Consider the following 14,218-nt stretch of genomic DNA (forward strand, 5'->3'; position numbering starts at 1 on the left):
CAGGATGGTTCCTTTGAAATGGCACAGCCGACTTCCTTCCCGTTCCTTCCCTAATCCGATGAGATCGATGACCTCGCTATTTGGTCTCTTCCCCCGAAACAATCCAATCCAATCTTCTTCTAAATGTTTATACTTATCACAAAAATTATATTTGTTTGTAAATCAACAATAGAATCTAAGTCACGAAACAATTACTGATTTCACCCTATAACAAAAGATATTAAGTAGGAATAGTCAATATAGATCTGGTGCTATATTCTTTTATGAAAATGCAGATTATACTCAAGTATGTTAATAGGCTTACTGCTACAATAGTTTGCTGTTGAACAACTATGAGCAGTAAAAACCTAACTACGCATTTCACAGTCTTTCAGAATAATATGGTAATTAGTCAAAAACGAAAAAATGAATTTAAGGAGGCACATGACAAAACAAGAAAGCAAGTAAAAAGATCCCAGCTTGCTTTGTCACAACACAAAATGCCAATTGTCATTATTTTGTCACTTAAATTCTGTTTAATCTGATTCATAAATTGAAAAATAGCATTTTCTATGAAGAGACCCTTTTGAAGTCCGAAGTGAGATTGACTTAACTGTCTTATTTTGAGAGAGGTGTCTTGGGGTTCTTGCATATAATCTCCAGTACCCCTGAGGAGGATACAAGTAGAGAGACTGTTCAGTAATTATATCTTACTACTTTCCTAGCAAATGGCTCTGACAGCATAATTCAGGCTGTTTGGAAATGTCTCCTGTGATAGTGATGAATTACATATTTGACAGAATATATTGTGTATATATGTAGAATGGGATTGTAGTAATTTACTTGATGTATAATGGTCTCTTCAAGTGTTTTTGATTTCAACAGAGTTAATTACATTCTTTTTCTGTTTTCGCAGAGGATGGAGGAATTGTGATTTTTCTGTGTATATTCTGTTGCCTTATCCCTTGACCTACAAATCGTCTGACCTCTTTCAAGGAAGTGAGAATTAAATATGTTAGCTATCTGGCTGCAGTCATTTATTATTTACACATTTTCTTTAATGGCAAAATCCTCGCATCTGCTTAAGTTATTTCCTGGTTTCTCTTTTCACTATTGTCCATGTAGATTTAATTTTATTATTGTATCATTAATATCAGATGTTACACAGAGTTCTTTCATTTTTAATTGCTTCCATCTCCATAGCTCAGTGGTCAGCATAAATGGCTGCCATGCAGAGGACCCAGGTTTGATTTCCAGTAAGACACGGATTCTGCCTCAGTAGGAGAATAGGTTCGTGGTGTATCCAGGCTTGTGATTGTAATTGAGGAGCTACGTAATTGACAAATAACAGCACCAAGGCCTGGAAATTCAGCAAAACAGCTGGAAGAGCAGTGTGCTGACTACATACTCCTCCGTACCACATTCGCATGAGGCCACATGGCAAAATATGGCATGACAACTGGTCAACATCCCCTCGGCCTCCAGGGCGTGGACAAGAAGATAGCAGCAATCCAGTGGTTTGGGTAAGGAGGTGGCATGGAGTGGGAAGGGGGTTGACAGCAGGGTGGGTTGGGGTATGGGTAATGCTGCTTATGGGGTGCACAGGGGCATTGTGGAAACAGGATAGCGCTGCTGGATGCAATCAGGAGGTTTAGGAGGTGGTGGGGGAAGGGGCTGAAAGAAGAGGAGGGGAAAAGGACTAGTGGGTGTGTTGGTAGAATACAAGTATGTGTTGTGCTGAAGTGGGAGGGCAACAGACGCTAGCTAAGGTTGAGGCCAGGGGGGCTTACGGGAACGCAGGACACATTTCAGGGAGAGTTTCCACCTGTGCAATTTAGAGAAGCTGGTTTTGGTAGGAATGATTGTGGGAAGCCTTTCTGTGCCAACCTATTCAGGCATCTTGTAGAGTAATCCTTCCTATTCACCTGGTACAGATTCATTGTGACATCTTCATGATCTGGACCAAGGGTTAGAACATCTTATCCACTTTCTCCCAGAACCTCAGTACCTTTTCCTCTATTTCCTTCACTTGCTCCCTTCAACTGAATATGCCACTTTTCTCGATGTCGACATCTGCATCAAGGATGGCTACACCACTACCTCCGTCTATATCAAACCTATCAACCACTAGCAACACCTCCACTTCAACAGCTGCCATCCGCACCAAGAAGTTCCTTCCATACAGCCTAGCCACTCATGGTCATCACACCTGCAGTGATGAGCAGTCCTGCTCCACATATACTAAGGATCTCCACTGAGGCTTTCACTGAATGAAATTATTCTCCCTACCATGTACAGTAACAGATCCCCCTTGCCTTGTTTCTTTATACACCTACCTCCCCATACGCCCACTGTCCACCCACAAAGGAGCACTCCCCTCATGACTCAGTACCATCCAGGACTGGTGCAACCGACTACTTTCTCCGCCAGGGTCTCGATTACCTCTCATCGCCGTTTGAAATGACAAATATTCTCCCCAATCTTCCCACAGTGGTATTTTACCACCCACTCAGTTATGCAATATCCTTGTCCATCACTACTCCACCACTGCTCCTAATCCCTGCTTCATGGCTCATATCCGTGCAACAGGTCTAGATGATAGACCTGTCCCATACATCATCCCTCACCACCTACTCCAGTCCAGTCCTATCCTGTGCAAGTCAGGACTACCTGTGACCTACAAACTCAGCTCCAAACACTGATCATTAACAAGATACAATCTCTGTGCTATTTTCTCGTGATCATAATGACTAACAAGCTGTTCCTCCATATAAATGGTCACTGACAAACTGTGGCCAAGTTACAGCTGGACCACTCAGTTGCTGAACATGCTGCATGACACAGTGCTCTCCACCTCAGTGACTGATTCACAGTTTGTGCCATCTGGATACTTCTTACCAACACCATCCGTGTGGGAACTTCCCGTGCAATATATCCTACGTTACTGTAATCCCTTGGCCTCAATTTTTGCTAGCATCTGTCCTCCACTTACCTTCCCTGCTCCCATTCCAGCACAACACAGCCTTCTATTTCACCAACACAATCACTAGTCCTCTTCCCTTTCTCTTCTTTTCCACTCCTCCCCTAACCTACCACTGCACCTAGCACCCCTACGCTGTCCCCGCCAATCTCCTGTGCCCTCCAATCCCCCTCCCCATCACGTGGCAGGCAATGTGTTAATATTGTTATTTACATATTGGCACATTCTTTTCCTGCTGTCATTGGACTTCATGTTTTCTGTACACTCCATGTTGTCTCATTGAGGCAAATTCAAGTTCTTGGAACCTTTGTTCTAAACGCTTTAGTTCTTGCTTAGTTATTGTCTCCATTTGTATCAGTCCTGATGCATATGTCACGTCTAAAATATGTCCTTCTATAATAGTTCTCATTGCCTCAATACTAGTGCTAGACACATCCAGTTTGTTGTGTTTAACTTCATAGACATGAGTCCTAGGTTCCATAGGGCCCAAGTTCCAAATGATTTTTGTTTCTTTCGTTTAGTGATGATTAAAATAAACATATATTTTTCAGCATCCACATCAAACATTCAAGATGAATCTGAATGTAATGGTTGATGAGAGTTTTATTTTAACCACAGTAATGGCGGTAGAGTTCAAAATAGTGTACAGTTGCTAGATTTTTTTAAAAGTGTGTATTCAAATGCTGTGACCAGGAAACTGAAATATAATTTAGCGGTACCATTTTAGTTGTTCTTCACCTTCATCAGTATTAATAAATGGCTAGGCTGGAATTTAGTTGGTATGACATAGACTTTGTGAATATTTTAAACAGTTCATTCAGTACTTCCCAAGTACAAGCAATGATGTCTGTTAATACAACCACGACAAAATCATACGTATTTTATAATCAGTGTTTGCAAACCACCTAGGACGAGTGGTGGCTTCATAAAAGTCTGTATGCCATAAAACGTATTTTATTTATGGTGTTATGCTGTTTCTTAAATATGTCCAGTGAACATTTCTTTGTACATCACCTTAGCACGATTTGCATATACGACAGAAATGTGGGGAACAAGCAGGGATGGAAGAACTGAAAAATCAGAAACTGATGCATATTCTAAAAGTCAAAATACGAGCTCGGAAAAATGTTTTATCAAGAAACCTTCCCCATGGCCAACTTCGAATTTCTACTTCTGCAGTAGAAATACACAGGTACAATTTATTACCGAGATAAAATAATGCAGTTGCTAAAGCATGTTTCCTGGCTTCAAGTGATCAAGAAGAGTAATTAAATGGAAACGCCTTAAAATGCGAAGCCTACTACACCAGTTAACTCACAGGAGTAATTTAGTTACATTCAAATTATTTTTAGCATTTGCAACTTATAAATATGCACCATTTGCACACTGTGAGATCATTTCGTAACTAAGGCACACTATGACTGGCCTGAATAGCGCGCTAAAATTGAAAGGAACGCGCACATGGCATACTAAGCTGAGCTGATTGGCACACAATGTTCTTCCAATTTGAGGTTCAGCCGTAGCAAGATCACCACTCATCGCAGCCATCCTGCAATTCATGAAGTATGTATTCAAACTTCATTGTTATACAGCAACATTAATTTTTTTTTCTGTCTTATTTTTCTTGCTTCCGAATCCCAAACAAATGCAAACGCCGGAGATGGGCTAGCCAACATACCGTACGTAAAAAATGAGGGTACTTTCGCGGCGAACACTAATAATTTTTGGTAAAGATAAAGCTACGCTATAAATTTACGCACGAACAGCGTACGTTTACAATAAACTATTACGTAGAATGGTCTGCGGGAACGATTGGTGTTAGTAGCTTGAAAGTCTGTAGTACACGATGTTGGCGTGCATGCTTTTTATTTGGATTCATGAAGCAATACAAAGGGGTTGACAAACACTGTTTGTGTCGTTTTGAATTGGTGGAAGAAGACAGAAACTGTGAAATATCAACATGTTTGCGGTGTGAAAAATCCGTAGGTTATGGCTCTGTACGAACAAAAACATTTATCCTTACATATTGTAGTTTTCAATTACGATGTTTGAATCTCTACCTTTACATGCAAGGTCACCCCTGATTAATATAACCTAACCTGTCAAATTATTTACCCTGCTACACTACATTTTCATTAATGAATGAGTTATAAAATGAGTAATGGAGAAAAACAAAAACGACCTAACTGTTTGATATGTGGCGGTCAAATTTCATCCAGTAATTACGGTGTATTTTGTACTGTTGTACCTAATACCGATACGCTGCTTGCCAATGCAGTGGAGAAAATTGTATGCAAGAAACTTGTACGGTCTGTGTTGTCAGCAGCATCCATCTGTGCAAAATGTTTTTCCCTTTTTGAGGAATTAGCATGCGCCGAAACAAAGTGCACATCCATCAAGAAAAAAATTCTAACATTTTTTGAAAGAAATTCCCATAGAATAAAAAATGGTATACAGGATATTCAAGGTGTAGCGTGTCAGACAGAAGATGTGATAGAAATTAACAGTGTTGTTGAGAAACCAGATGATAAACTGAAAGAGGAGGAATGTGAACCAGATACTGAAAATTCTTGTGAAAAATCTGCTACAGAACAGAAGGTGAGCAATAAAGAATTTAAATATTTTTATGATTGTGTGTGGAGAACGGAACACCTGAATTTTGTCACTTTTGGCCCGTTTGTTTTTGTTGAATGGAATATTGCAGAGCATGTAGAACCTTCACTGATCGTTCCAGAATCTTTACAAGTTTTATAAGTATTTAATAGAAATAGCATTTTCTGGTACAAAACATGCAGTTTATTCAGCAGTTAAGTTCAAAAACAAAACTAAACATAGGGAAAAATGACTGAATGGTTTTGTATGTTCACATATTAGAGTCACACCTCCATTCATTCTTACTGTGGGTAAAGAACAAGAAAAGCAAACACACTATTATGATAAGATGTCTAAAGCAGAACTTACCTAAACTGGGTCACATTCTGAAAATGTACTGGCCTATTGCGTATATGCATCTGCATATTTAAGTAGAGATTTCAGTTTAAATGGATCTAAATTTCAACAGAAGTAGTTGTGGTAAGCTTAAAAGAAATCTAAATTTAATTCAGCAAGTTATACCAAATAAACAACATGTCACATTGTAAATAGTTGTTGTCATCTTAAGTCTGGTTTAATGTAGCTTTGCATTCTGGTCTATTCTCTGCAAAACAATTGCAACTTATATTTCATTGTACCTCTTACTGTGTTCAAGCCCTATTATCTTTCTCTAATTTTAGTATGAGTTCCTTTTAACTGAAATAAACTTCTGTAATAGGCTACAGGAAAATCCTGGGAGAAGCACAATTAGTGCTGGATTTAATTTTATGTTCTACCTTATTTTACATTCTAAAAATTATGTTTTAAATAGTGTAAGGCAAGACACTGATGCTTCTATTAATATGCATTCATCATAGTTTCCTCTGCAGTACAGGCAGAGACAGAACATTTCACAGAGAAACTGGAAGGAAGCAGTCTGAGGTTCCAAAAGTATTCTCCAATGCCTAAAGTCTTAATGTGACAATGTCTCATGTTTACAGTTCATTTTAATTATTCTCTTTCCTGTTTGTGTATTCCTGCTGCTTCATGATCAAGCAACTTGGCTTCTTCTGGGAGATGTCTTTTGTACACACAGAGTATTACTATAGTTAAGGCTCACCGGCCATTTGACCATCTTCTTCTGTGCAGATGCACAAACAGTGCCCGAACTCTTACGGGAATCGGCAGTAAAGCCACAAGTAATGAGTATAATGGGCAGGGGCACTATGAATATAGTGTGGGACAATAAATTGTGAATGTCGGTCTCACAGGAGGTGTGCGAGAGCTGAGTCCCTGCAGTCACACTATCTTCTGTGCCCTCAGTGGCTCAGATGGATAGAGCATCTGCCATGTAAGCAGGAGATCCCGGGTTTGAGTCCCAGTCGGGGCACATATTTTTAACTGTCCCCACTGACTTATATCAACACCTGTTTGCAGGCAGGGGTATTCATTTCATTGTAATTTCATTCTAACAAGCTGCATGGTAACCACCAATGATATCTGTTCTTTTTATATATATATATATATATATATATATATATATATATATATACCTAAAAACAAAGATGATGTGACTTACGAAATGAAAGTGCTGGCAGGTCGATAGACACACAAACGAACACAAACATACACACAAAATTCAAGCTTTCGCAACAAACTGTTGCCTCATCAGGAAAGAGGGAAGGAGAGGGAAAGACGAAAGGATGTGGGTTTTAAGGGAGAGGGTAAGGAGTCATTCCAGTCCCGGGAGCGGAAAGACTTACCTTAGGGGGAAAAAAGGACGGGTATACACTCGCACACACACACATATCCATCCACACATATACAGACACAAGCAGACATATTTATGTCTGCTTGTGTCTGTATATGTGTGGATGGATATGTGTGTGTGTGCGAGTGTATACCCGTCCTTTTTTCCCCCTAAGGTAAGTCTTTCCGCTCCCGGGACTGGAATGACTCCTTACCCTCTCCCTTAAAACCCACATCCTTTCGTCTTTCCCTCTCCTTCCCTCTTTCCTGATGAGGCAACAGTTTGTTGCGAAAGCTTGAATTTTGTGTGTATGTTTGTGTTCGTTTGTGTGTCTATCGACCTGCCAGCACTTTCATTTCGTAAGTCACATCATCTTTGTTTTTAGGTATATTTTTCCTTCGTGGAATGTTTCCTTCTATTATAACTATATATATATATATATATATATATATATATATATATATATATATATATATATATATATATATATTTGCCTTTACAAATGTCTGCTTGTGTCTGTGTATGTGTGGATGGATATGTGTGTGTGTGCGAGTGTAAACCTGTCCTTTTTTCCCCCTAAGGTAAGTCTTTCCGCTCCCGGGATTGGAATGACTCCTTACCCTCTCCCTTAAAACCCAATCCTTTTGTCTTTCCTTCTCCTTCCCTCTTTCCTGACGAGGCAACCGTTGGTTGCGAAAGCTAGAGTTTTGTGTGTATGTTTGTGTTTATTTGTGTGTCTATCGACCTGCCAGCGCTTTTGTTGGGTAAGTCTCATCATCTTTCTTTTTATATATATATATATATGTCTGCTTGTATCTGGATATGTGTGGATGGATATGTGTGTGTGTGCGCGAGTGTATACCTGTCCTTTTTTCCCCCTAAGGTAAGTCTTTCCGCTCCCGGGATTGGAATGACTCCTTACCCTCTCCCTTAAAACTCACATCCTTTCGTCTTTCCCTCTCCTTCCCTCTTTCCTGATGAGGCAACAGTTTGTTGCGAAAGCTTGAATTTTGTGTGTATGTTTGTGTTCGTTTGTGTGTCTGTCGACCTGCCAGCACTTTCATATATATAGTATATATATAGTACAGTATACTGGTTGGCCATCTGCTACTCTCTCTTTTTTGTTTCTTTTCCATTCTCTCTTTTCATCGTCACCAAGAAAGGAAGTTTTGCATTTCAGAAGTTGGGCATGGGAAAAGGCAAATTTTCAGGTTGTGTCAAATTTCATGAACTCCTTTTGGGTGTTACCATACTATATACAGGGCTATTACAAATGATTGAAGCGATTTCATAAATTCACTGTAGCTCCATTCATTGACATATGGTCACGACACACTACAGATACATAGAAAAACTCATAAAGTTTTGTTCGGCTGAAGCCGCACTTCAGGTTTCTGCCGTCAGAGCGCTCGAGAGCGCAGTGAGACAAAATGGCGAAAGGAGCCGAGAAAGCGTATGTCGTGCTTGAAATGCACTCACATCAGTCAGTCATAACAGTGCAACGACACTTCAGGACGAAGTTCAACAAAGATCCACCAACTGCTAACTCCATTCGGCGATGGTATGCGCAGTTTAAAGCTTCTGGATGCCTCTGTAAGGGGAAATCAACGGGTCGGCCTACAGCGAGCGAAGAAACGGTTGAACGTGTGCGGGCAAGTTTCACGCGTAGCCTGCAGAAGTCGACGAATAAAGCACGCAGGGAGCTAAACATACCACAGCTGACGGTTTGGAAAATCTTACGGAAAAGGCTAAAGCAGAAGCCTTACCGTTTACAGTTGCTAAAAGCCCTGACACCCGATGACAAAGTCAAACGCTTTGAATTTTCGGCGCGGTTGCAACAGCTCATGGAAGAGGATGCGTTCAGTGCGAAACTTGTTTTCAGTGATGAAGCAACATTTTTTCTTAATGGTGAAGTGAACAGACACAATGTGCGAATCTGGGCGGTAGAGAATCCTCACGCATTCGTGCAGCAAATTCGCAATTCACCAAAAGTTAACGTGTTTTGTGCAATCTCACGGTTTAAAGTTTATGGCCCCTTTTTCTTCTGCGAAAAAAACGTTACAGGACACGTGTATCTGGACATGCTGGAAAATTGGCTCATGCCACAACTGGAGACCGACAGCGCCGACTTCATCTTTCAACAGGATGGTGCTCCACCGCACTTCCATCATGATGTTCGGCATTTCTTGAACAGGAGATTGGAAAACCGATGGATCGGTCGTGGTGGAGATCATGATCAGCAATTCATGTCATGGCCTCCACGCTCTCCCGACTTAACCCCATGCGATTTCTTTCTGTGGGGTTATGTGAAAGATTCAGTGTTTAAACCTCCTCTACCAAGAAACGTGCCAGAACTGCGAGCTCGCATCAACGATGCTTTCGAACTGATTGATGGGGACATGCTGCGCCGAGTGTGGGAGGAACTTGATTATTGGCTTGATGTCTGCCGAATCACTAAAGGGGCACATATCGAACATTTGTGAATGCCTAAAAAAAACTTTTTGTGTTTTTGTATGTGTGTGCAATGCATTGTGAAAATATCTCAAATAATAAAGTTATTGTAGAGCTGTGAAATCGCTTCAATCATTTGTAATAACCCTGTACATATTTTCCTCATTACACTACAACACTAGTAACTGTTCGTTGCTTGGAAACATTTGCATTGTCTAGGATTCAAAGGTGAGCTCTCCAGCATAGCATGAGGGTCTGCTTTTGTGGTGGCACTGGGCATTGCATATCTCTCCCCCTCTTCCCCTCCCCCTCCCTCTTCTGTGTGTGTGTGTGTGTGTGTGTGTGTGTGTGTGTGTGTGTGTTTTTCATAGTAGTGTCTGTGTTCATTTTTCTACAAACATTTCTTTCTCCATTTATGTTTTAATAGAAAACATTTTAGATGAAATGAGTTTTTCTCTAACCCTTTCCAGACTGATACTGGCAAAGTTACCCCTCGAACTTCAATAGTTGCAGCTGGGAAAGCAGGAGCGTACAGTAAGAGAAAAGGAAGACCAGCACGAAAACCACATACATCTAAACAAATTTCTAACAAGTTATCCAGTGGTCAAGAAAAAGATGTTCATCGAGTTCGGCGTTATATACACCCATGCTCACTTTGTGGTAGACTTTTTCGTCGTCCTTGTGAGGTAAAACAGCATTTGTTGTCCCATGGGGGTGCAAAGCCTTATCAGTGCCGTGATTGTGGGAAAAAGTTTGGCTCAAAATCAGGTGCAGGTATTCATGCTCTGAAGAAACATGGTAAAGATATAACTGAAGAAAATATAATTGACTTGTGTAAGGATGGTACTTTTATAAACTCTTCTTCTGACCAGGTAAATATGATGGTTGAAAGAGACAATAAAGTGAAGAAGGAAGTAGATGATCACAGAGACAATGACACAACAAGTAGTGATGATGATTTTGAGTGGAAAATGGATGAAGAAGAAATTTTTGGTATGTTTAGTAGTGAGGGGCAAAAATTTGACTCTGTAACCAACTCACCAGACAAAGCTACATCTAGTGAAACGGAACAAAATGGAACTGTTAATGTTAAAAATGAAGATGTTAAAAAAGATATTACCGAAGACAAGAGCAAGGAGGAAGAAGCAAAGCTATCTGATACTGGAAAACCTTCACAAGGATCAAGAAATAATGAAGAGAATAATGACAGCAAAGACGACAAGAGGGCAAGAAAAGAAAAGAAAAGAAAGCGGGAGCCAGCACCGAAGGTACCAAAACATGAGTGTGGTATCTGTGGTAAAAAGTGGCGAACTATGAGTGAATATCGATCACATGTTGCAACTCACAGTGATGAAAGACCATACATTTGTGAAATTTGTGGGCAAGCGTATAAACACAAACCAGCACTAGATATTCATGTTGGGATGCATAATGGTATAAATCCATTCTGTTGCCCCTACTGCAACAAGGCATTCACCCAAAAGGGAGCACTTCAACGCCATATGCCCATACACACTGGGGAAGCACCATTCCAGGTAAGAAGCATATTTATTAATGCTTTTACAAATATTAATCAGAATGTTAATTCACTGGAATTTTTTGTGGCTTATTGTTGCTATTATTACTCTTAGAGTAATGTCCAACATAATACATTCAAATTTCCAGCCAAATCTGTATCACGTCTTTGGCCCTGTTGTTCCCCCTTTTACTTTTTCCTTCATCATTATGCTAGAGAATGGATGTTTTTTTTTTCCCAGATTTCTGTGTCATTGTTCTCATTCCTTCATCACTGCCTTGACACAGTCTCAGAGTTTGACATATGGAGGTCATTTAGACATTAGACTTGATACACAATTACAAAATACAGTGATGTTTGTTGTTCGTACCATCTACTAATTATATATGTAATAATCTACATTGTAGATTTACTTATTATAGTAATGAGCTGGTTTAGTACACTGTTGTTATACAAATTTTAAAAGTGCAATCTGTTGCACTATGACATGAAATGTAATGTTAATTTTCAACCATTATCCAATAATGTTATGTTGAACTTAACATCTGCAATGATGACATGTATTTGATTCAGTAAAATGAAGTATGTCAAATGTATTACAAGAAAGTGCTCTGAAGATTGTGGTTGTTTGCCTGAGATTGCATGAAGTGAAGTGCTGTTACGGCCAGTGAGTTACTCACCTACAGTTGCCCAAGCCACCTGAGGCATTGGCACTGTAGCAGAAGGCCGGTGGTACTGGTGGTGTGGTAATACCATGCAGCTGTTTAATAATAATAATAATAATAATAATAATAATAATGGTAAGATCAATTTACCCAAAGTATGACTTCATTTTGGAATAATTTTTTTGTATTGTATTGTATTTTTCATTGGTCTGTTGTCTACATAGCAGCTTATGCATAAGACATTGGACAAGTCAAGTTATAAATATACAGGCTGAATGTCATTTCAACGCATACATATTTAAGGTTACAATAATACACTTTACACGTACGTATTTATATAACACATTTTATAAATTTAAATATTCTTCAATGGAGTAAAAGCAGTGATGCTGTAAATATGACTTTAGAGATTTTCCAAATGTATTAACCTCTGTGATAGCTTTTATGTTTTCAGGAAGTTTGTTATAAAGCTTAACTCCCATGTGAAAAGCACCTTTTTGGCACAGTGCTGTTCCTATTTGAGTCATATGTAAGTTTCTGTTTTGTCTGGTAAAGTGATCATGTACATCACAGTTTTTTTGCAGTCTCCAGCCCTTACCTATTACATTTAATTTAAAGAACAAAAGGGTTTCCATTATGCATACACATGGTAATGGAGGAATACCAGATTTCTTAAACAGGGGTTTACAAGAGTCTCTAGGCTTGCACCCAAACAAGATTCTAATGGCCCTTTTTTTTGTAGTTTATGCTTATTCCAGCTGACGTTACTCTGCAGCCAAAGTCCTAAGAATTTGGTTTCAGTATTGTTACCAACTGGTTTGTCATTGATAGAGACTGATGGGATAAACATGTCCTTGTTAGGAACATTGTGGAATTTTAGAGCAATGGTTTTCTTACTATTTATTACAAGCTGATTACGCTGTGCCCAGCTGCTAAGTTGTTTCGTGACTGCGTTTACTCTCTGCTGTAACTGTTAATCGTCGTCTCCTTTTAGTAGAATAGTGGTGTCATCTGCAAATGTGATTGTTTTGTGTGCATCAACATTTAAGCTTAGATCATTTATGTACAGAAGAAATAGAAGGGGTCCCATTACTGATCCTTGGGGTACACCACATTTAATTTGTTTATAGTCAGATAAGTGATTAGATACAGTTTCTAGTTCAATATTTGTGTGCTTGATGCACACTGCCTGCTTACGATTAGTCAGGAAGGAACTGATCCATATCTTTCGAGCTATGATAGCAGAATTTTATGGTCCACCATGTCAAAAGCTTTTGACGAGTCAATAAATACTCCTATTGTTTCCTGTTTTTTGTCCATCAGGTTTAGGATGGAATTGATGCACTCATAGACAGCAGTTGTCATTGACCTCTTATTCTGAATACATGTTGTTCATTACATAGGATGCTGTTTTTATTTATAAATTTCATAAGTTTGTCATACGTAACTTTTTCCAGTACTTTAGAGATGCAGGAGGAAATTGGGATGGGTCTCTAGTTATTTACATTGTCTTTATCCCCTTTTTTATATACAAGAATAACTTTTGATGTTTTCAACACATCGGCGAAAGTGCCTGCCTGGAGTGAGCAGTCACATAAGTGTGTGAATACTTCAATTTGGTTTGATGCGCTCTTTTTTAACATTGTTGCAGGTATACCATCAATACCTGCTGATGTGGAATTTTTTAGTCCTTTTATTGCTTTAGATACTTCATCCTGTGAAACAGAACTGATGTACATTGATCCTCTACATGCACTTATTTTATATTCATTTGCCTGGGTGCTCTTAAAGTTTGATTGTAACATATTATCAGCAACATCTGTGAAAAAGTTGTTAAATGAGTTGGCTACTTCTAAGGGGTTTGTTTACTTTTTTATTTTTATGTGATACTGTTTTATTTTTGCAAGATTGTCTGTATTCTCCACATTCTTTTTTTATAACACTCCACATAGCCTTTGATTTATTAGCTGAATTATAAATGATTTCATCATTATTCATTATTTTTGCTGCTTTTATTACTTTTCTTAATATATTGGAGTATTTTTTATAGTATGCGCGTACTTCAGGTGAGGAATTTTTTGAGTTACAAATTTCATGAAGTAGTCTTTTCTTCTGGCATGAAACCCTTATTCCCTTTGTGATCCAGCTGTTTGTTCTAGAGTTCCCCCATATGGTTAATGTTTTCAGTGGGAATGCAAGTTCAAAGAAATGGGTTAATGTATCAATGAAAGTGTTGAATTTTTCAATTATATCGTTCATTTTGTACACTCCTGGCCTTTTTCTTTCTGTAATAAGTTGTTGAAGTA

General features: G+C 39.0%; 1 protein-coding gene across 2 annotated transcripts in view; it reads left to right on the forward strand.

Moving 5' to 3' along the window:
- Nucleotides 1-4,845: 4,845 nt before the first annotated feature.
- The window catches only part of LOC126161976 (zinc finger protein 431-like), a 57,060-nt gene continuing 47,687 nt past the window's right edge, over nt 4,846-14,218 (forward strand). For both annotated transcript variants that reach the window (XM_049918170.1, XM_049918169.1), the window contains exons 1-2: nt 4,846-5,557; nt 10,202-11,266. In XM_049918170.1, the coding sequence (XP_049774127.1) occupies nt 5,102-5,557; nt 10,202-11,266 (1,521 nt within the window). In that variant the 5' untranslated portion in view covers nt 4,846-5,101. The remainder of the gene's footprint in view (nt 5,558-10,201; nt 11,267-14,218) is intronic.

Source organism: Schistocerca cancellata, chromosome 2, assembly GCF_023864275.1.
Source record: "Schistocerca cancellata isolate TAMUIC-IGC-003103 chromosome 2, iqSchCanc2.1, whole genome shotgun sequence".
Classification (NCBI taxonomy): domain Eukaryota; kingdom Metazoa; phylum Arthropoda; class Insecta; order Orthoptera; family Acrididae; genus Schistocerca; species Schistocerca cancellata.